General features: G+C 47.0%; 1 protein-coding gene across 1 annotated transcript in view; it reads left to right on the forward strand.

Annotated features, from left to right (window-relative positions):
• The first annotated feature begins 249 nt into the window (after nucleotides 1-249).
• Nucleotides 250-23,329, forward strand: part of CMAS (cytidine monophosphate N-acetylneuraminic acid synthetase) — a 312,398-nt gene continuing 289,318 nt past the window's right edge. Inside the window, exons 1-2 of the mRNA XM_078674080.1 lie at nucleotides 250-522; nucleotides 5,256-5,488. Of these exons, the coding sequence (XP_078530206.1) occupies nucleotides 5,274-5,488 (215 nt within the window). The 5' untranslated portion in view covers nucleotides 250-522; nucleotides 5,256-5,273. The remainder of the gene's footprint in view (nucleotides 523-5,255; nucleotides 5,489-23,329) is intronic.

Consider the following 23,329-nt stretch of genomic DNA (forward strand, 5'->3'; position numbering starts at 1 on the left):
ATTTTCTTTTCACATCTGCATATGTTTTATTGCAAAAATACATTAAAACATATTGCTTAAAACAGTATTTTTGTGCCAATGCACGCATTCCATAACATCGCTTTCGGGAAGGCAGCAGCGTGTTCTAGGAGGAGGCACAGACAGACGCGCATGCACAAACGTACCGGCAAGCAGCAAGGGAGGCACAGGCAGAAGGGGATGTCACTCACCTATGTGGACCGCCAGGCCAGCCAATACTGATGCATGTCCATCATTAATGGGCGGAAGCCGCCGTCGGTAGGAGGGTGGAATCGTATGAAGGGCTTTCGGGGGTCTGCAGCCAATCAACACTTCGGAATTCTGTGGCGCGCTAGGATTGGGTACGGTCATTCTATGCTCCAATCTTAGGTCTTCTTTCGCATTAGCCATACCTCCCACTTCCAGGCAACGCCAGCGTTTTTCCACCCTCGGTATTGATGCTGACGTTCATTGAAACACTGGCAACAGACGAAAGACATCAGGCTGTGTTCACGGACGCTCCGTGTAAGTACTAGGCAGGTGGGCTATTTAGTTATCCGGGTATATATGTTTTAGAATGTCCTCAAATAGAAACATTGGTTGGTTGTGAAATTAGCAATAAGTGCTGTTGTGAATAATTTCACATAGCAAGCAGATTATTGGCAGCATTTCTGGATCACGCAAAATGTGAAATTCAGAAATTACTTTGTTCATGCGAAAGAAGTTAGTGCACGAAAATCGTGCAATACTGCATTGGCGGAGAGGGGTTAACGTGATACCATGAGGGCGTGTTTTCAAAGCTACGGAAAAAAGGGTAATTCGATTTAATTTACAACATCCGCAAAACCATTGAGATTACTGTCGTGCATTGAACTATCAGAACTACAGTCAAACAAAAGGAGGATTGTACCGTACTGTTAGATTGGGGTTAAACATTGAGAAGGACGTGTTTGACAAAATTGCATTGGTCTGTACTTTGTTATAATTTTATATAAGCTAAGCCGCTTGGCTTTATGAATGCTTACTAGAAATGGATAAGGCGAACGGAGGAGCAGTGGGTAGTGGAGTGATACAGTGGTTTAGAGTTCGGAGGCAGAGTGGAACACGGGTCTGTGGGAGTCAGACTGGTCTTTCCACAACTTGAAGGCGATGGGGGAAACTACGATAATTAGGCAATCCCTGGCGATGTCCGCAGGGCTCTGTTGCCAAGCCTCCCACCCGTCAATGCCTCAGTGCTCGTCCTTAAATCCAGTTCTGTCATAGCATAGGTATAATTTACGAACCCCCAGCATTCTCTCCCTTGTGCACCCATTTAACATTGTATTACCTTTGCTTTCTAGTATAAACACAGCTGCGCTTGGCTTGCCACGTCAGTGATAGCAAGTTCATCGTTTACTGAACCCCATAATTGCAAAAAATAGACGTATTTTGGATGCCCGCCGAGGTAGTTCGGCATTTCAAGTCAGACGGTGTACCTACCCACGCTTCTTCGAAGATGTGGGGTAATTGGGGGGAAACACGAAGATCTGTTTTAGTTTGCCACGGCATGTTATGTGGTGTAGTGATTGTGAGACCGCTCAAGTGGGATGAAGTGTGTCAGTAAGGGGCGTGGACTATGCATTTCTAGGCGTGGCTTGGACTATGTATTTCTAGGCGTGGCTTAACCACATAAATTACATTTCTTTGTTTCCTAGTGTGCCACCCAACTGTATTTTGGTGTCTCTCTGAGCTTTTTCTGTTATTGCATCCAGATCTAACAACATAAAAACTGACAATCACCTAAAACCAGCCAGGCCTATTGGTTTTGACTGTGGTGTCTGTATGTGCACTGCAGAGAGGCCAAGGATTGAAGGACCACGTATTCTGAACACCCTTTTGGCCCAATGACAGGCACTGCGAGAAGCTCGCACTTCCTTCAACATCAACTCTAGAACTCTTAATTGTGGCATGTATGAACACCTGGAGTCATTTTAAAGCATGCACTGTGAAAGAATAATATGAAATAAGACTAAAACGCAACATATTGGGAATAACTAACTCTAATGGAGTAGAAGATTCAGTAAACTAGGTGAAATATAAACTGGAACTAAACCACTCACGGGGATTACCTGAAATTATTTTTATTGTTCAGAAATCGTCACTGATTTTCCCAGTAGAGTTAAGAACATGATTATAGGGCCAGTTTGAGAACCCGTTTCAATGTCTTTTCTAAAATACTACCGGGTCTGAGACCTGACCCACTTAAAACCCTGGCTAAATCTACAATCTGATCTACATATGGAGCAGCTCCCAAGACAAGATTCATAATAAGAACATGTACATCACCCTAATAATTAACAATCAGTAGTTGTTGATTTTACAATGCCCAAGGAGAGGTTTTTTGACTGAAATGTTGGTTGATGATCCATCCTTTTTTATTTTTTATTATTATAAACCAAAGAGACGTGTGTTACCATTGCACGGGTAAACATCTACTGTGAATGGGAAACAGCAGCAAAGACACTGGACGTGCACCAGCTGCCTAAGGACTTCAGCATGCATTCTGTTTTCTAATGGTGAACTCCCTTCAGGGAATCCCATCAACTCTGCACTACACCACTCATCTCGATTCAGACCTCCGTAGGTATGTGTATTTCCAACAGCGAAGGTGCATCAGAACCCTCACGGAGAGTCAACATGGAGAAATGGGTGTGCACAGGCTTTCAGGAGGGGTCCAATCATGGCTAGGACGAGATCTAAGCAGCACTTTTATTGCATCCTCACATGGTGGTCCAAGGCACTTCAGTGCCACTACCTTGTTCTCATTGGGAGGCTTGCTAAAATAATGTTCTTACACCAACCCCCTCGGCTTCAAAAGGACCCATCCACATACCTTCCTTTCAGGCTATGCAAATGGATTTACAGGTTGTGCTATTGCACCGTCCTCCGAAACATGGGCATTTTGATGGCACCTCGTCCCATCAAACTGGTAACAAGTGGGTGACTGCTTCAGTCACTCCCATCAAAGCACTCATCATTTTCAGCATGTCCTGGCTCCCTCCAAAGAGACTGAGAGCTGCTGCCACCATCCTGTAGGTCTTGCTTCCTGCTTGGCCACACTGCTTGTCCACCAATCTGTATAGATGCAGTGACATACTACTGGTTAATGTGAGCAATGACCGAGCAGCCACCTTATGTCTTATATCAGACTCGTATTAGACATCCCTCGCCAAGATCACATCACCGGACATCTAAAAGACCTCCACTGGCTTCCCGTCAACAAAAGAATTACTTTCCGCCTTCTCACCCACGCACACAAAGCCCTCTACAATCTAGGACCCGAATGCCTCAACACTCGACTGTCCTTCTACAAACCCACCCGTCCAACCAAGCCCTCGCCGCAGTCCCGCGCATCCGAAAATCCACCATGGGTGGCAGATCCTTCTCCTTCCTGGCTGCCAAGACTTGGAACTCACTCCCCACCCACCTCCGCCTTACTCAGAACCACACCTCCTTCAGAAAAGAACTTAAAACCTGGCTATTCGACAAATAATGTTCCCCTTTCCCTAATGATCCCCTCCCCCTAGCGCCTTGAGACCCTCTGGGTGAGTAGCGCGCTATACAAATGCCCGAACTTGAACTTAGAAAGGTGAGCTTTGTTATTGGAACCAAATTTAGATTTTTTTTAATAGTGGTGCCATTCCTACATAAGAGTGAACAACTGAGTGATCAATGTCTTAAGCATTCAACTGCATATGCCTGCATTCCTGTATAGCACAGTAATCTATATTGATCTTCTTCACTTTACGCCACTCCGTATTACGCAATGCCTTTCTCTTCCACTCTATCCTTTACGCCACTCTATCCTCTATGCCATTCTACTAAATTTTAGCTAAGCTGCTGTGCAACATGGCTAATAGACATTGGCAAAATCTATCACTCACATCGGTGAGACCCATTGGCTCTGCCAGTGCTTCTTTTCCTTGTGATCTAGGAAATGAAGTACTAAAATATTGCTCAGTCCCCTTCGAGGCGCATTAGGAAGCAGTGTAATATGTGGCAGGCATTTTCCTTTGGTTGCTCCTTTACTAAATAATACAAAAGTGCATCAGATGTTCTGTCTTGAGCCTGCTTTAATAGAAGTGATATACAGAGACACTGTAATTACCAGCAGATGTTGGGCCCCTCCACCATGCACCAGACACTGAGGCTTTGGAGATGCAGCCACTTCTGTGTGATAGGCCTGATCGTGAGGAGGCCCAGAGAATATAAAACAAAGTACTCTGAATGAAGAGTTATATTATGGGAGTGTGCCGTAATTACACCGTGAGAGTTGGTGGATAGTCTGCATGGAGTTTCAAGGGTCCAATCCCTATGATGGCTTTCAAACGTAAAGTGCCTAGTGTCCTGGTACAGGGGGTGACATCCGGCCGGGAACATGGATGCAGCAAAGTTGAGGGAGAGTTGTGGAACTGCCTTCCAGCTGATTCTCTGTGCTGGTGGCCTCCGCAATTAGTGAGTCAAATTCTCCAAGACAACAACATGACTGAAGTAAAGTACTTCTCTTAAAGCATATACATCTGTGATATGCTGCGAACTGGTCCCATAGCGTGAGCGGCAATCAGCAACCCAAAAATTGAAGAGGACTCTTCTAGACGAGCCAGTCGCTAGAAAGGCTGACTCTAAGCTTCTTTTATTGTGTTGTGTAACATGGTATGTTCTTTGGTGACATAAGGTCTGTTAGACAGTAAGTTAGACCCAAGAAAGAGGCAGTTGATTGCTCAGGATAAGGGATTTAGCTCCTTCTTCCATAGTGTTGGGAAGTTGGGAGTAATCTTCTTTCTTTTGGGAGTACAAAACAAATTGTAATTCGAAATTAGTTTAAATTTAAGCTGGTAAATATTAAAAATATTTTTAAGGCATGTTTTATTTTATTTCACCTGTTCTTTCTTTAACTATAAATTCACACAAATGTAATGGTTGCTGTCATTTAAAATTGCTCTGCAGTCCGGACCGGTACAAAAGTAGAGCATCTTATTCTGTCATGGTACTGAGGTGACTGATTTAGCCATAATAGTAGGGAGCAGCGTAGGTAGAAGCTTGTATAGAGTTCTGTGATTTTTGTTTTTTAGTTCTTTTTTTGGTTATTTGGGTGCATTTACCTATTTATATCATTTACCTAAGATGCTGTTCAACTAAGCTTCTGCAAGGTAATGTTGAATGAACCATTCAAGTCTTAATAAACGTTAGAATAAACTATATATATTTTTTTTTTTCAGGGATTGAGTAGAACAACAATGGAACCTGCATCAAAGTACCGGGCTCAAGGTGTCAGTGGGGACAACATAGTGAGGACCACCAAAGATGGAGTTGTCAAGCCTCACTTGACAGCTCTCGTGCTGGCCCGCGGTGGTAGCAAAGGCATCCCTGGCAAAAACATCAAGGTTCTGGCTGGCGTGCCTCTCATTGGATGGGTTCTGCGTGCAGCTATAGACTCGCGTCTTTTTGACAGGTAATGGGTGCTTTCGGGCTAGGGATTGAGAAACATATCGGAGCATTCACGTTGTATATACAGCTGCACAGTGGCACTATCAAATCTAGTTGTTGCTGTTGCACGTGATCAGTGAGTCGCAGCAGAAATGCACGCCCAGTCAACCTTTTTGAGGCTCATGAACACGTAACTGTGCAGAGATTATGTTCTGAATTGATGTTGATTTGCTAGTATTTCTCTTATTAAAGGGGCATGTAGTGTTGCAGTATTTTAACCTGTTCACCCTGACCTCTTGAACATTGCTTTTTTTAAATGGTAAGGTGGCAAGCCAGTGGATATCTTTTTAATGGAGAATATTAGGTGAAGATTTTCTAGATCTCTTCCTTATTTCTAATTCCATTCTCTTTAGCTCTTTTGGCCTCAGCATTTTCTCAGGGCCATCCTAGATTTTGCCTTCCTTTTCTGAACCCGTTTTTCTTGGCATTAGGACTCTGCAGTTTTTCCCCCTGCTAACAAGTGACAAAGTGCTTGTATTCTCTCCCTCGAACAAGGAACAATTGCACTACATCGGATTGGCCCATTTAATTTACTTGCAAGTCCCTAGTATATGGTACTACATGACCCCGGGAATGTAAATTAAATGGTACTTATGGGCAGCAACACTTATTGTACCACCCACCCAATATCTACATCAAGGAAGAATACACAATGAAAATAATTGCATGACTCACAGACAAATGACACAAAGGAGAGTAACACAAAAAACAAGTATATAGCGGGCTACGAGGGAGGCACACAATTCGGTAAGGAGGTGCAGCATCATATGATTGAACAGTGGTTGCAGGATCAATGATTTCAAGCCAATGGACCTAGCCCAGCTTAAGGTAGGAATTTGTCCATGAGGAATTTCTTGGTTTCCAGTTTGAAAGCAGTCGTTGAGGAGATTCTGCGTAGTCCTGTGGAAGAGAGTTCCATATCTTTGGGGCCGCGCCAGAGAAGGCTCGGTGATGAGTTCCCTTTTTGCTAAGGATGAGTGGTTTCAGGAGGGACGTGTTAGCGCTTCTTGAGGCTCTCCTGCCACAGGATAATTCAAGTTTTTGCGCTAGGTACCTGGGAGTTTTGAAATGCTAGGCTTTGTGCGTCCGCACAGCAATCTTTAACTGAATTCGAGCTTCGTAGGGTAACCATTTGAGAGATTTTAGGACTCGGGATATGTGCTCATTTCGCTTGATACCTGTGACCAGTCTGGCTGCAGTGTTCAGTGATGCCCTTAGTGGAGCCAGGGTGTATTTGGTAAGGGCACAGAGCGTAGCACTGCTGTAGTCTAGTCTTGGCAAGACCAGAGCTTGGGCCACCTGCTTGATCCTTTTGTGGCAGGAATGGTTTGATGTTTCTCGGGGTCTTCATCAGGTGGTTAGCTCCCTGACGCACATTACTGATATGATTTTTCATATTCAGGTGCTTGTCCAGGGTGATTCTGAGAGATTTGGCTGAGTCAGTGATGAGGTGGGTGCTGTTGAAGGCCTTGAGGTGATTCAGCCAAAGGTCTAGCTTGGGGATGTAGTTTGGGGGAGAGATGAGAAGGAATTCAGTTTTGGAAGTGTTGAGTAGTAGATGGTTCTCAGTTAACCATTTTGTGTGGCCTGAAGGGTAGTGTTGAGTGAGATGATATTATCCGAGGATGAGATTTTCAAATAAAGTTGTGACCTCCGCGTACATATGGTAGAGAATGTTCGTGGAATTTAGTGATTTCGCTATAGGTTCCAAGCAAAGGTTGAAGAGGATAGGAGATAGGGTGGACCCATGGGGGACACCCATGAGTACTGGAGAGGGAGTGGTTTGCCTTGACTCTTTGTGATCCGTTGTGGAGGAAGGAGGAGAACCATTGTAACACCAGACCAGAGAAACCCATCCTGTTCTTCAGAATGGATAGGAGGTTGTCGTGATTAACCTTGTCGAATGTGGAAGAAAGGTCAAGGAGGATTAGGAGGCAGGATTCATTTTGGTATGACATTTTTAAAATGTCATCCATAACGTGCGTGAGAGCCGATTCGGTACTGTGCCCTTCCGAAAACCAGATTCATGTTGGTCTAGTAGTTGGAAATTCTCTGTGAGCACAAAGCTGGGATTGTACGCATTTCTCAAGTAACTTGCCGAAATTATTGCGGTCGGTTTTATCTGCGTTAGTTTTTTTAGTATAGGTGTCACCTGACCTGCTTTAAGGCAGTCTGGGATCGTGCCTTGTGCGCGAGAGGCGTTTACAATCCTTGTCCAGGTGGGAATGAGTACATTCTTAATTTTTTTTAAAGATGGCCGGGGCAACGGGTCAATGAAGTTGTTAGATGGATTGGTGTTCTGAGGAAATTTTCTGATGTCTTTTTCACTGAATGGGATAAAGGTGCCCCATGACGCATTGTTCTTGGTTATCAGACTGATAGTTTTGCGCTTATCTAAGAGGTCAAGAGATGGGAGTAAAGCCTTCTTAGCGGCGAGTTCAATGGTGATGAGTCTTGATTTCTCATTGAAGAAAACCGCAAGATCATCGCAAGAAGGTGGGATGACTCCGGAATCCGAGTGATTTGGGCCTGCCACTGATTGCTGTTTGACCAGTTCGAAAAGTTTCTTGGGGCGGTTTGCAGCTTGATCAAGTTGGTGTCTGAAATAATCTGACTTGGCACTCTTGATTTGTTTGTTATAGAGGCTCCTAACATCTCTAAGGAGTTTTAGTCGTTCCAAGGCGGGATTGGGTCTCCAGGAACGTTCAGCTGCCCTAAGGTTGTAGCGTTCTGTGTTTAAATTGTCGTTGTACCATAGTTTGGATATTTTTGTTGAAGCGTTTTTGTGTTGGAGAGGTGCAATGTCATCCATGATGTTGGAGATGGTTGAATTGAAGGAGTCCGTGAGTAACTGAACATCAACCAAGTCAGCTTGGGAGGGCAGATTTGCAGTGGGCTGCTAGTTCAGTTGTGATTATTGATCTGAGGTCCCTTTTCCGGATCTTTGATTTAGGTGGCTGAGCCTTCCTCTTCAACACCTCCCTGTTAATATAGAAGAGGATGCAATGGTGGTCAGACCAATCGTAAGGGGTAATGGTATCCAATGTGATGGTCTGCTCTCGAGATAATGAGGTCTAGCGTTTCACCTTTATTGTAAGTTGGTTGGTCACAGTGCTGAATCAGCTCATGATAGTTCAGGTATGCTTTAAGGCAGGATACCGCCTGGTCATTGGGGTTAGACCAGTGAAGGTTGAAGTCAACAAGGAAGAATTGCGACACAGCTGAGTCGACATTGCCAGAGATGACTTCCATCAGTTGCTCGGTAAAGGGGAGATTGTCTCCCGGGGGGTGATGAAAAGTGTGAAGTATGCAAATCGGCAGGTTATTACTTGAGATGCTGAGACCAAGGTATTCACAGGAGGAGGGTGATGGGTTCTTCAAGTGAGCAATCGAAATTGTGTTCCTATGGAAACAGGCTAGGCCACCCCCCAGCTCCAGAACTCTGTCTAGCCTAATTATGTCATGAGTAGGATGTACTAGGAGGTCTAAGATAGGAGAGGAGGCGGAATTTGACCAAGTTTCAGTGAGGATAATAATGTCTAAATCCATGTGATGGATCAGGTCGAAGATGTCGGAGGCGTGTTTACTGACTGATCTGCAGTTGAGTAATACACATTTAAGTCGTGGTGTATTAGTGTGGGATGGAGTCTGGATGACGTTCACTCTTGTGAGGTTGTCTATTAACGAATCTAAGATTGTGAGGAGGTTCTCTGTATGGGTTGGAATGGATGGTTTGAATTTGTCTTGTTGGGATCAGGTTGGAGTTGGACCTAGTGGAGTAAGAGTTGTGAAGATCATTGATTTCACTGGACGCCAGGTAAGTCTCAAATCTTCTGGTGTGGGAGGGCGCATTAGCTAAAGGAATGGTTTGTGAGACGGAGGGGGCATTGGCCCATTCACCAGCAAAGTATGGGGTGTGAGGAGAGGGATGAGGGGAGAGGAATCAGTCGTTAAAGGCAAAGATAGTAGGTCACACGGGGAAATCTTTGAGCAGGGACCAGATAGAATCAGACTGGATGGCTGTGCGTCAAGTGAACTCAAAGTCTCTCACCATCTGAGTCGGGGGGTTTAGGGGGTTGGGGCACATCAACAGGGGACCAAGCTTCTCTGTGATCATCGAGAGGCGATGAGTGGTTTAGAGAGAGTGAGCACTTCCCCAAAGGGGTGGGGGGAGGACTGATGATGACCTGAGTGATGGTAGGTGAGAGTGGGTGTCAATGGATTTAGCTGAAACCGCGTTTTTGAGTAACGGGAAGATAATGGCTATCTTAATTAGATTGTCATTTGAAGCTAAGATTAGGATAATCCCATTTTTATAGAGGGTGATGGTGGCATTGGCGTTGAGCATGGATGAGGGCACTGTACTAGGTTTGAGACCATGAGGTGTTTTTCTGCAGCATAGAGTAGAGGACTTTACGCCAGCATGCTCTTTTCCTAGTGTAGAAAATAAGGTCATTAACTGTACTACCTTTGTTTGTACAAAAAAGACATCCAAGATTAAGGTTTCGGGCCTAGTCCTGAGTATGTGATGCGTGTGTGTTTTGGCGGTATTTTTCGATAGGTTAGGTGGGTAGTTGATAGTGAATGCATTGTATCCTGGGGGATCGGGGCTTAAATCAATTTTGAGAATGTGACTATTATCCGATGGTAATGTCTTAGTCATGGGGCAAGGAAGGTGTTAAGGGGATACTTCCTTAAACAGGTGAGTGGGATATTGACAAAGTGCTCACACCAAGATGGCCGCTCCAAGAAGACGGTGGACCCAGCCCATTTCTCTTTCTTAGCCCTTTTCTCTTCCTATGACCATCCCAGGTGTGTGGGATAATGCCAGCATGCCCACTCCAAGATGGCCACCAATAGCAGAGGGTGGAACCAGCCCTTCTCTCTTTCATTCTGAAAATACCACTTTTTAAAAGATGGCATTTTCTTGTCCCAACAATTGTATGTCGTGCCAGTGGCCTTAATCATATGACTATGATTGGCTCTGATGTTGGGGTTTATTTCTTCCAGTCAGCAATGCTAAGGGGGCTTAGGTGTGGGCTGGATGTCACATCCTTGCAGGATGACTGGGCGGGGGCTGTACCCTGGCCCATTAAAACTTCAAGGGGCTTTGCCTCCTGCACACACAAAAGGAACATGGCACCAGGCCTGCCCTGCTTTTTGTCACACAGGGGACGCATGCGGGGCTAGGTGTGTCTCCTGTAGAAACGCAATATCCACCTGGTGGCGTTGTAAATAGTGAAGTACCTGTTTGCATGTGTTGTTAAGCCCCCGCACATTCCAGGACAAATGTTGAATATTCCCACCGAAGCTGGTGTCTGGTGCCATAAAAAACCAGAAAATTCAATCTACTTTGTGAATCGGTATTGACATTGTACAATAGAAGCTTGTGCCTGTGAAAAGAAAACAGAAATAATAATGTCCTCTCCCTAAACCCCCCCCCCCCCACCTTCCACCCATCCGCTTGCCATTACCACTGGGGAAATCCCAAACCCTTTGTAACCTCATGAACAGCCGTTGTTAACTATACTGTAACTTATTAACCAAATAAAGGTGCCTAAACACGCAGTGGTGGCAACTCTACGTCTTGTCCCCGTTTTGACATGTATGAAATAATGTTCCAGTACGGCCTTATCCACAGCGGCCAACCACATTCAGTCACAACTTAAGTGAGCACACACCATATATCTACTAATATGGGGCAGTTCATTCCTCGGCTGGTAGAAAACAGTTCCATGCTGGTGCCGGAGTCTGTCTTCCGGGGTATCCGCCCGGAGACTGGGATTTCCGGTTAGGACCAACATTGGAACGTGCCTTGAAGTCTTGGACAGCCACAGGAGTATCAAAACTCCTAGCCCTGCCTTCGACATCCACCTTTAATCTAGCTGTGTACAACATCCCATAATTCGGATCCTCCTTTCGTAGTGCAGCCTACCATTGCAAACTTTCCCATGGCCCCTTGGGTAGTGCTCCCCTTCGTATGTTGCAATACGCGGTGATCTTTGCTGCCTACTATTGACTGTGTGCTCCTCTGGTCTGGGATATGCACCTTATAGCCACCTCCTTGCCGATGAGTGATTGCGTGAATTATTGTGTTTTTGTGCTGTCTTTTGTGCCTGACTTGGGCTGGCCTCGGCTATTACATTGCATAAGTGCCCAACTTGTTAAAGGTAAAAGGAATGTCCCGATGAGTAGGTCGCATCCCTGTTTCAAAGTGGGCCGTACAATATTCTGGCTCATCTCGCGGTATCCCTGTCCCCAGCCCTGCCGCTTTCTACAGGGCCTCCAGGCGTATGTACCTGCTGTGTCAGAAGGGCCTCTCGCGCGTCCTGCCACCTCCTTGCCTGTTTGCGTGCCTGTCATCGCGTCAAGCCGGACTGTGGTCAGTTTCACTACAAGTTGTGGGGCAGCCGAAGTTCTGTGTGGTAGCCTCCAGGAGTCTCGATTTAGGGAGCTCCTGGGTCTTCTTTCCGTGCCAAAGGCTTGACGGAACTCGAGCCCCCAGCTGTGCCTCTCACTCTGGGCCTCCGTCCTCCATTTGCGAATCCACCGGTGCCGGAGTTGAGCCAGTTCTTAGAATGGCCACTGCATGGAGAACTGAGTCGAGGGTGCTGCCGCATCTTCTCTGCGTGTCATGACTCGCTGGGGCTGCTCTTTGGGCCGATTTTCCCAGGGAGCTGGGCGGAGCTCCAAAGCTACGCGGCCATCTTGGTCCGCCGCTTGGCTACGCCCCTTCTGCGAAAATACTTGAAACTGTAAGACCAACTTATTGCAAAACATGGTCATGCAGAGGTCAAGAATTAAACTTTTTATGTGTTTTAAGCTGTTTCTATTCAAGCTTACTTTCAAGCATCTATTTTAATAATTTTTGATGCATATATATGACGGCTTACAGTTTTATGCATTCTATGAGCATTATTTTTCGTCACAATTGCACGTTAACTCTGCACGTTCAGTTAAAACCAGCATCATTTTATTGTTAATTTTAAAACTTCAATTTCACATGTGCACCCTATCACTACATATGTATTCCTTTATATTCCCAGCTTCAAGTGTATGTTAATATGTGGAGAGAGTAATGTGTACAATATAACAAATCTTCTTTATTTTGATCCCTTTCTCTCATTCATTTATTCGTCTACAATAGACGCACACCCACTGACTTTGTTACTAATCTAGTTTCTGTATCATTAGATTCAGTTCTTATTGCTGTCATTTAAAGAACGTCATAATGACAGCAATTTAAATGCCAAACAGGTTTTTACTGTCCTTTCAGAAAAGCCTGTGTTTTAAAAATGAGCTGGACCTGTTAAGAACCATGCCAGATAACAGAACTGCTAGAACTAAAAATTAAATAGTTATAGTCAACAGCTTGACACAAGGAAAACATTTTAAAGTTACTGATTTCATTGAATGATATGGATCCTCATACTTTGTTTCAACAACTATCGACAACATGTAGTGATTTTAGTAATGCTCTCGCTGGGTGTGTTCACCTGGCAGTCACAGTGTGCAATTGACCGTTGGACCTGACTGACTTGTTTCAGGGAGTCGAGAGCTTGCCACCTGTCCACAAACAAGGAAACAATTTGAATTAGTTTTTGTTAGGTGTGGCGCTGGGAGAGGTAATGACTTCATACATATAAACAGAATCAGAAACATGAGAAATAGGTTTTCAGGTGAAAGTTCTAAGTATTAACTTTTGACCAATCTGCTGATCTGAGTGTTGTGCAAACTAGCACCCGTTCAAAAGGCCCTAGAGCCCGTAGCCACTCTGGCCGAATCAATATCAATACCAGCCATGGATATGATCCATTTGACCCAGCAGGCTAAGGTGGGAGAGGAAACAGGTTTGTTGGGTTTCTGGAAGGAAATAAGCAGTTGAGTTAAAAAAAGGGAGATCTCAAATCTGCAGTTAGTGAACATGAGTTTTAAACCATTTCCTACACACCGTTTTGGTTGGAGGGAAAAAGGGATATTGTATCATCGATGAATTGGTTTGGGTATTTGGTACATTTAAGGGTGAATAATGAAACGAGAACACATCTAATGCTTTAACATCTGAAACATGTTTCAATGAAATTAAAGCAAGCATTTTCAACACCAAATTAACATCCCACATTGCGTTATATTTGGGAACCGGGTGTTTCACCCATCTTGCTCCCTTTAAAAGTCGACCGACCAAGGGGTGTTCTCCAATGGGTCTTTCATCCACCTTGTGGTGATCAGCTGAAATATCCGATCTAGAAGCATTGATTGTATGATGGGCCTTTCCAAAGGAAGCTAGGTAGGCTAAGAAATTAACAACCAAATTTACATCTGCTGAAACAAGATCTGAATTCCTGTCCATACACCAGGCTGACTTGTAGGGTCTTGAAGTGCCAGGGGCCAAAGATTGTTGAATGAGGTTGATAGCCTCCTCCGAAATTCCTGGGGTTCTCCAGGACGGTCCAAAATACTCCAAAAGACCAGAAATAAAGAACCTTCTAGAGGAATGTTGTGTCAAAGTCCCTGAAGGTTGAGAAGCAAGTTGTGAAAGTGAGGAATCCGACCGGGAAGTCCGAGGTCGGCTTCAACAGAGTTTGGTACCAAAGTTAAGCTTGCCAAAAAGGAGTGATTCGAACTAGAGATGAGAATTGTCTGCAAGCCTGTACTCGTTCAATCAATAGAAATGAGGGGAAAGCATAGAGCTGAATCTGTGACCAAGATTGGAGGAGATCATCCCTAGCCAGAGCTTGAGGGTCTGATCACCAACTGAAAAAGGAAGGAAGAAAGTTGGTTATTGAGTCGAGAGGCAAAAAGATCGATTGACATGTTGCCAAAGATGGAAGAAAGATTATTGAACACTGAAGGATGCAGCTGCCAATCGCTTGAGTCCTGAAGATGGCTGGAGTACCAGTCTGCTACAGTATTAAAGCTTCCTGGGAGACCAACTGCTCTGACTTAGAGATTCCGTTGAAGACAATACTCCCAAAGATGTTTGGCCAGATCCGCCACAAGTTTGGATCTTGCTCCCCCATGATGATTTATATATCTGACTGCTGTTAGGTTGTCCATTCATAACAGAATGGTGCATTTTGCTTTCTTTTGTGAAGGATTGGATGGTAAAGGAACCTGCATCATTAGACTGTTGATCTTCAAGAAGGATTCCAGACTCAACCATGTACCTCTAGTCGAGTAGTGACTGCATTTTGCGCCTCAACCCGTCCAACTTGCATTGGACTCTAAGACCAGATTTAAGGCGGCAGAGAAAATAGTTTTCTCCTTCCAGGTAGCTAAGTGAGTCGCCCACCAGAGGCGTTCTTCTTTGGACTCTGGATCTAAAGAAACTGGGTCTGTATAAGCGAGACCTTTGCCGAGATGTCTGATTTTTAATCTTTGAAGGGCTTGATAATGAAGTGGGCCCGGAAAGATTGTTTGAATCGAAGAAGCCAGTATCCCTATTATATTGGCTAGGGGTCTGGGAGAAAAATGCCCCAAAAAATGAGTGAGTTAAGGAATGATAGTCACTTTGTGTTGGGGGGGATTGTTGAATAAAATGTGTGGTATCTATCAGGAAACTTAGGAATTCTAGTTGTTGAGAAGGAATTAGAGCTGACTAAAGAATGGTAATTTTAAATATTGCCTGAGAAATTAATGCTATTACAGGGTTAATTGAGGCAGGCTTGAAGAAAATAGAGCCTATAAGGATTCACATCAATGGAGAGAAGGGGGCATGTGGAAAGAGGTGTGGAAAAGGCAATCTGAAGCTGTGAGCTCAGGAACGAGAGTGCTTATAATGGAAAAGCGCCAAGAAACGACCGAGGCCGGTAGCATGCCGCTTGTAAAATCCAAGTCAAAACCCAATACCAAAACAGCTAAACTGGCATATAAATACAAAATAAGTAAGCAATAACTAACAATATAAGTGAAAGGTAAATGTTATACTTTTCTTGACTATTGAGTCCGTGGCATTGCATGTCCTTCGTATGTTTTCAGATTAAAAAAAATCTACGCTTAACACTGTGGTATTCAGACACACACATTGGCTTCTACACCTTTTTGATACAGGGATATTCAATGATCCTATGCAAAAATTCTACTAAAAATAGGAATGTTTGGTCATTGTTTAGACTTTTAACATTCAGTTTACCTCTTCATTTAGACATTATTGTATTGCGCTCCTTGTAAAGTAGTCCAGAGTCAGTGTTCCCTCCAGCTTCTTTTGTATAAACCAGAGCATGCATCTGTCTGTGCACATTGTCGAGATCTAGATGGGCCTGAGTGACCGCTTCAATACTGTTGCTAATTTTGGATCTTTATTTGTGCTCTGCTGGCCACTCCTATATATAATATGATGTGCATCTAAGGATAACTTGTATATATAGACTTTATTGTGTTAAGTCATTAAATGCCCAGTACATAATTTTATAATCAAAGCTGTTAACTGTCACAGCAGCATTTATAATGATTGCTGCTTACGTGAATATTTTCTCTGCCTTCTACTAAACACTGTCTTCTTTTACTTTCATGCTTTTTAGGTTTCGCCCTGGCCGTAGCACTGCGTAGCAGTGCTCGCCAGGGCGAAATCTTATGATCCTACAGTGTGGGGCTTTGTCCCGCCTTCTCTTTCATTGGCTAGCTCCATAAATGGAGGCTAGCTATTGGAAGAGATTGGCTGTCAATCACTCTTTCCCGTCAGAACGCGATTCGGGGGCGTTTCCGTGTCTTTTTTTAAGTCCCGCCCCTTTTGTTAATGAAAACAGATGGCGAGTCTTTGATCTCTACGGAGTGTCTTGCTCACGCTGTCTGCACGGGCCAGTCGGCTCTCTGATTGGTTGGCAACTACCAAATATGCTTTGTGATTGGTGGACCTTGTCAGCCAATCAGAAAGCCTACTGGCGTGTACAGGGAGCATGAGCAAGACACGCTGTCGACTCGTTTCTCCTTTGCTTTCCTTTTCTCCATAAATACATCTTCACACTGAAGGGACTGCAGGGGCTGTGTTATGCCCCTGGTTTTGAATTTAAGTGCTACTCTAAAACCCTTTAAGCACGCCCAGTGGTTTTGTGATGGCGAGGCGTCTCTGCCTTGTGTATGTACTGTGACTGAAGCAGTTTACTTTCGCTTTCAGAATGGGTCTAGATCTATTGGAAAATGCAGCCCCACTATTTGTGCTGTTAAAATCCAAGGTTTATGCTTCTCTGTGCAGCAGAAAGCACTGCTGGACTGACATTGCCCGTATCTTCCTGCCGGTACAGCGCCCTGCCTTCTCCCCCGGATCAGCTGTTTGTTGCCGCTGCACCGCCAGGACCTCTCATCCGGTCCTGCGCACACAACGCCTTACATCGCGCTGGAAGGCAGCCGCCAGAATCGCTCTCTGGACGACAAAGTCGCTGCCCGGGGCCATGTCAGCCGGCCCCGAGGTCCAGCGAGTTGAACCTACTGGGGGAGCGCCCCCGTCTCCCTCGCGCCGCCACGTCCCAGCCCAGCCCCCGGGAGCCCTACCTGGAGCCCCTGTGCACTGATGCGTTGGACTTTGACGAGGACGATGACCTGGAGGTGTTCAGCAAGGTACGGGGTGAAAGGAGGGATGCTGAATCTCATGGGGGATGCTAATGGTCCGAGGTTGTGCTCGGGTGGCGACTTGCCCTGTCTCCCGCCGGCCTGAAGCTTCTCGGCGCTGCGCCAGATCAGGGTCGCATCGGAAATCAGGAAGTCTCCTGTACGAGGGCCACATTAGTGGCTTCAAAAGCAAACTTGTGTTTTTTAAGTAAATGCAGTTTTCTGAGACGACGAAGTGCTGTTCGGTTCATCTGCACCACTGTCCTTTCCACTGCGGCTGTCAATCAGACATGTCAGTTATGTGAGTCCGGGAGAGGGCTGCGATGTCACTGCCCTTTACATGCCTGGTCGAGAGAAATGGGCTGTGGGTGAGGAAAGCAGCTGCTTGATGGCGTCTACTTTGTGGGAAATGTCACTAGTCACACACTCACCGCAGCCTCTTCTGCACTATGCAGGAACAGTACACAAGTGCCTAGCCCCCCTGCCCCATCCCTCTGCTTATACAGTGTGCATGCCACGCCCTCCGTGATGTCCTTAATCTGATTTCATAAAGCAATCCTCCACATTTACATTATATGACGTTAAAAGCATCAGGTGCGTGCAAACAATTACTGACCTTTTGTTCATTATCCAGTTATTCTATATAAATACAGCTGCAGTTCCCGAGAAGCCTCGACGGGATGAGAGCTCCCGTCAGACAAACCTGCGCAATTCGTTTTCCCTTTACACCGCATTGTGTAAGTGTAAGCTGCCACGTCTGGTTTGTAGGGTGATGAATAGTAAGAAAGTGAATACGATGCAAATAAGCATTGGCGCCTGTTACCTACAGAGTTAATAGATTTCTGCCTCACGGATTCAGCGGATGGGATAATCTCCAGACTTAATTGTGATGCAGCTACTGTCTCCAGTAGCCCTAGGGAGGACAGGGCTGGGCCCTCCGCCGTGCCCCTCCCCCCCCAAACCAGCACTCTAGGGAGTGTGGGGGGGAGGGGGTTATCAGAACTGCCGGGCGTGAGTCTGCAGGGCCCTCCTTTGCTTTTTGGCATCCCCCCTTTGATGGGGGTGCAGATAGCTTCCCTGTCGTTTGGCGGTCAGTACCCGTCCCCTTCACCACCCCCGGTTCCTCCCAGCTAGCATTAGGATTGTTTATATTTGTATTTTTAGATCACCAGTGACATTACAGTTTTTTTTTTTTATTTCGTTGCCATAATTGGATTCGTTCTTTGTCAGGGGTGAACGGGTTGCGGGTGCTCTTTCTAAACGTAAAATAAATCTAACATACGACTTGCCATGTTTTCCGCTCTGTCCCTAGTTCAGTTCCTCGTCCCGTTCTGCTTTCTGCGCCCCAGCCCCGCTGCCCCTGCTGAAAGCCTCCTCCATTCCAGTCACTCAACCCTAATATCCAGTGTCTCTTCCATCTGTTGCTGACTGACGGCTGCTTGTATGAGCTGCTATTCTGCTGTCCCTGCCCAAGCCCTACTACTCCTGCTGAACGCCTCCTCGACTCCAGTCACTTAATCCTAATATTCGGCCCTCTCGCTTCCTTCTATTGCTGAGTGACTGCTGTTTGTCTTCGCTGCTGTTCTGATCTCTCCACCCCAACCCCGCCGCCTCTGCTAAAAGCCTTCTTCACTACAGCCACTTAATCTTAATAGCATGCCCTCTCTTCCTTCTATTGCTGAGTGACTGCTGTTTGTATCAGCTGCTGTTCTGCTGTTCTGCTGTCTACGCCCCTGCCCCGCTGCCTCTGCTGAAAGTCTCTTCCACGCCAGTCACTTAATCCTATAATATTCGGCTCTTTCCTCCTTCTGTTGCTGACTGGCTGCTGTTCGCCTGCTGTACTGCTATGTGTCCATGCATGTCTCCAACTGCACACTCACACACCCCAGGACCCGGGTCACCTGTGCCTGCACTCTGTGCACTACACGCCCCTGTCATACCTGGCAGCCCAGCCCTTTGTTTTATGATGTTGCCACTCAATGCATGCTGCACTTTGCCTGTTCTCACAAAGTTCCTCAGTACAACGCTCTGATACCTGCTCAGGTGTGGTTAGCGCTTCATAAGGCAACACATACGTAAATAAAGTAAGTCTGCATTCATGTAGGAGTAAAACAAGAAACTGTAAGCTCTACCACAGAGGCTTTAGAGATGCTTGCTTCCCTGCCCCCTGGCTGTGCTTGCTTCCCTGCCCCCTGGCTGTGGTGCTTGCTTCCCTGCCCCCTGGCTGTGCTTGCTTCCCTGCCCCCTGGCTGTGCTTGCTTCCCTGCCCCCTGGCTGTGCTTGCTTCCCTGCCCCCTGGCTGTGCTTGCTTCCCTACCCCCTCGCTGTGCTTGCTTCCCTACCCCCTCACTGTGCTTGCTCTCCTAGGTGTGTGTGCGTGGCTCTGTGTGTGTGTGTGGCTCTGGTTGTGTGTGTGTGTGTGTGTGTGGCTGTGTGGCTCTGGGTGTGTGTGTGTGTGTGGCTCTGTGTGTGTGTGGCTCTGTGTGTGTGGGGCTCTGTGTGTGTGTGGCTCTGAGTGTGTGTGTGTGGCTCTGAGTGTGTGTGTGTGTGTGGCTCTGAGTGTGTGTGTGTGTTGCTCTGTGTGTGTGGCTCTGGGTGTGTGTGTGTGTGTGTGTGTGTGTGGCTCTGTGTGTGGCTCTGTGTGTGTGTGTGTGTGTGTGTGGCTCTGGGTGTGTGTGTGTGGCTCTGGGTGTGTGTTTGTGTGTGTGTGGCTCTGGGTGTGTGTGTGTGTGGCTCTGTGTGTGTGTGTGTGTGTGTGTGGCTCTGTGTGTGTGTGTGGCTCTGTGTGTGTGGCTCTGGGTGTGTGTGTGTGGCTCTGGGTGTGTGTTGGACAGGCCTCGTAGCCGGGCCGTCCCCCCCTACGCACAACAGGGTCCGGACCCCGGCTCTCCCTGAATCCCCAGCAAGAGCCACCCCGGCAACCCCCGAGGTAATCCACACCGGGACCCCAGCTCCTGAACCCTCCCGTACCGGCTGGCCGGGTCCCTGTCAGCACCATGGACCCGGCCCGGCAGCCATCTTTGGACACTACAACACGAGGCCAAGTGGCCTCGACTCGACCCCAACCCTGGGCCTGGCCCGGCCCCGACATCGAGGCACCAACCTCCACACAGGAGGTAAAGAGACCACTTGGCAGGTCAATGAAAGAAGAAGGCGTCAACGGCTCTCCTCCGCCGGGTGTCGATCACCCCCGGCCTCCCTGGGCGCTGGCTCCAACCCCCTGCTGGGTGTCGGGACTCCCTCATCCCGGACCTCCCGACCTCAAGGAGCGAGGGTCCGGACATCAAAGGGAACCAGACCTATAACTGGGGCAGCCCCAGACCAGGAGGGCAGTTGTATCCTGGAGTCGAGAGACACCGAGAAGAACTCATCCTTGGCGGACTGCTGGTGCTGCCGCAGCCCTGCTCTGTGAACCCTTCGTCTTGGCCTGCTGGCGCTGCCGCAGGCCTCTGCAACGGGAACCATCATCTTGGCCTGCTGGCGCTGCCGCGGCCCCCCTGTTACGTGAACCATCATCTTGGACTGCTGGCGCTGCCGCGGCCCTCTGCAACGTGAACCATCATCTTGGCCTGCTGGCGCTGCCGCGGCCCCCCCCTGTTACGTGAACCATCATCTTGGCCTGCTGGCGCTGCCGCGGCCCTCTGCAACTTGAACCATCCTCTTGGCCTGCTGGCGCTGCCGCGGCCCTCCGCCATTTGAACCATCGCCTCGGCCTGCTGGCGCTGCCGCGGCCCCGCAGACTCCTAAGCTCGAGGATTGTGAGCTTCCCTCCTGCCACCTCCTGTACCGATCCGGTACCAAGACTGTCCCGCTACCCCCTTTCCCTACAGAGACTAGAATTGAGAGGACCCCCGAGTCCTGAATCTCCTGTACCGCTGATAACCTTGCCGCAAGAACCCTATATAAAGAGTGTTGATCTCATCCTTGTGTGGTGTCTATCTGCGGGGGAAGGAAGTGACTTGTCTGTACGATCGCCGGAGACGGCCCTCATCGGAGGCCTCTCCCCCAGTATTCGGCCGACCCTCTGGGTCCCCGTCTAACATTGGTGGCAGCGGCGGGATCCGAACCTACGCATAATCGTACAGAGGGTCACTCGCCCCACGACACACAACCACCATGACAACAAAAGAGAGCGGAAAAGCTGGAAGAATACAACCACCGAGAACTGAAACAATTTTGCATAGAATTAGGCATTTCAACCACAGGACTGAGCACGAAAGAGGACTTCAAACGAGCCCTGGAATCTTGGGCGGAGACTGGTACGACCGTACCCCAAGCACGAAGCCACGAGACACCCGAAACAAGCCCCACGCCGACGGAAGAAAGAAGATCGGGTCTCTCCCCAGAAGAGGTCCGGGAACGGGAAAAAAGCAGGCTCCATGAATTAGAACTGGCACGACTTCGCTTAGATGGAGAGCTCAAATTGGCGGAACAAAAAATAACGTTGGAACACTTGCGGCTCCGAGAGGAGCGAGAAGAGAAACAAAGGCAGAGAGAGCTAGAAGAGAAAAAGCTAACCTACGGACATGAGCGCAACCTCAAAGAACTAGAGATTCGGAAGCAGAACAAGGAACTCTGGGTCCCCGAGCGCACGAACACTCCTGCCCCTACAGACCCCAAGGTCCACATACCCAAAGATGTCGTCAGAGAGTACTACAAGAACGATGACATCCAGCAATGGTTCAAGGCGTACGAGGTAGCCATGACCTCCCACCGGATTCCCCGGAGCGACTGGGGAGCCGGGTTATGGGGGAGGTTTGTCAACGAAGGGCGAGACGCCCTGCTGCAACTCCCGGACCATCTGATGACATCCTACGACCACATGAAGGCCGCCCTCCTCACTCGATACGGACTCACACCCGAGATGTACCACCAGCGGTTCCGTGACTGCAAACGGATCCCGGGTACAACTTGGGTGGAGTACGTGAACTTCTTTAGCCGGGCCTTCGAGGGGTGGATCAAGGGCAGCAACGTGACCACCTACGAGCAGCTCTTTGACCTCGTTGTGTGGGAGCACCTTTCTAACAACTGCTTCATCGAACTCAGGCAGCACCTCCTGGACAGTATCAATTCAGAATCTTTATTCGATTGTAGGTTTTACAATCATAAAAGTACAATTTATAAGCACACAATAAAAAATAACGTTACAAACAATTCAGTTCAAATGGCAAATAGAGACACAGTATACAGTACAATATATCAGACAGTATGAGCATGGGCAATATATGATTAAAAATATAAATAACTGTAATATTAAAATCACCTAAAATTTTTTTGCAGTGTGGTTAGCCATCCATGCTTTTCCTAAAGCAGATGGCTTTTTAAAGAAAATTACATACAAATAAAGTGCAATTGCTATTCAGTAGTTGTAAATAATAAAGTGCAGGTTTAATTTGTGTAAAACTCAGCTTTTTAAGGCACGGTTTGAGGTATAATTTCCGTGGGGTAGAATAATAGGGGCAGATAAAAAGGAAGTGTGCCAGGTCTTGTGGAGACTTTCCGTCGCAGCCACAAGCTGGCAACACTTCGCCCCTTTGAACCCCACTTGGGACTGCCAGTAGAAGATGGTAGAGGTCAAAGCGGAACCTTGTTAGCAAAAATCTTTCATAGCTAGACATAGGCCATGTCAGGTAAGGTTCCATTTGCAAGCAGGTTTTTAATAAAAGGTGTTTCCTAACACTGACCTTCTGTATCTCAACCTCTTCTCTGTCGGTACCTCTTAACAGTAGTATAGCATTCTTAACCAAGCTCACATCAGATTTTGTAATTAAATTTGGGGCATAGAACAGATCCTGTCGATCGATTGCCGTTAGGCTGTCCTTTATGTACTTCACCCACGGTATTTTAAACCTCCCATCTAGCTGTAAGGCTTCTTTCATTATAGCATGTGTTAATGGGATGTCATTGTTCAGCCAACAATTCAGCCAACATATAACAGGGCTTACTGCTATTCTGCCACCTAAATGGGGGATCCCCAGCTCCTCATGAACCGAGTAGTTCCCAATACCCCTGGGGAGTCTCAGAATCTTTTTTAGGAAGTTATTTTCTGTGACCTCTAGGTCTTTACTCTTACGATAGCCCCAGAGCTCACTCCCATAGCAGGCAACAGCCACGCTTTTTGCCTGGTACAGTTTAAGCGATGCGACCATCGGGCAGTTGCCGATTTTTTTTGCGAAGCCGAGAATGGCCGCATTGACCCTTATTGTTTCTCCCTTCTTCTTGGAGACTGCTGGGCCCCATGACAATTTGTGATCAAGCAGGA

Source organism: Lissotriton helveticus, chromosome 1_1, assembly GCF_964261635.1.
Source record: "Lissotriton helveticus chromosome 1_1, aLisHel1.1, whole genome shotgun sequence".
NCBI classification, from domain to species: Eukaryota; Metazoa; Chordata; class Amphibia; order Caudata; family Salamandridae; genus Lissotriton; species Lissotriton helveticus.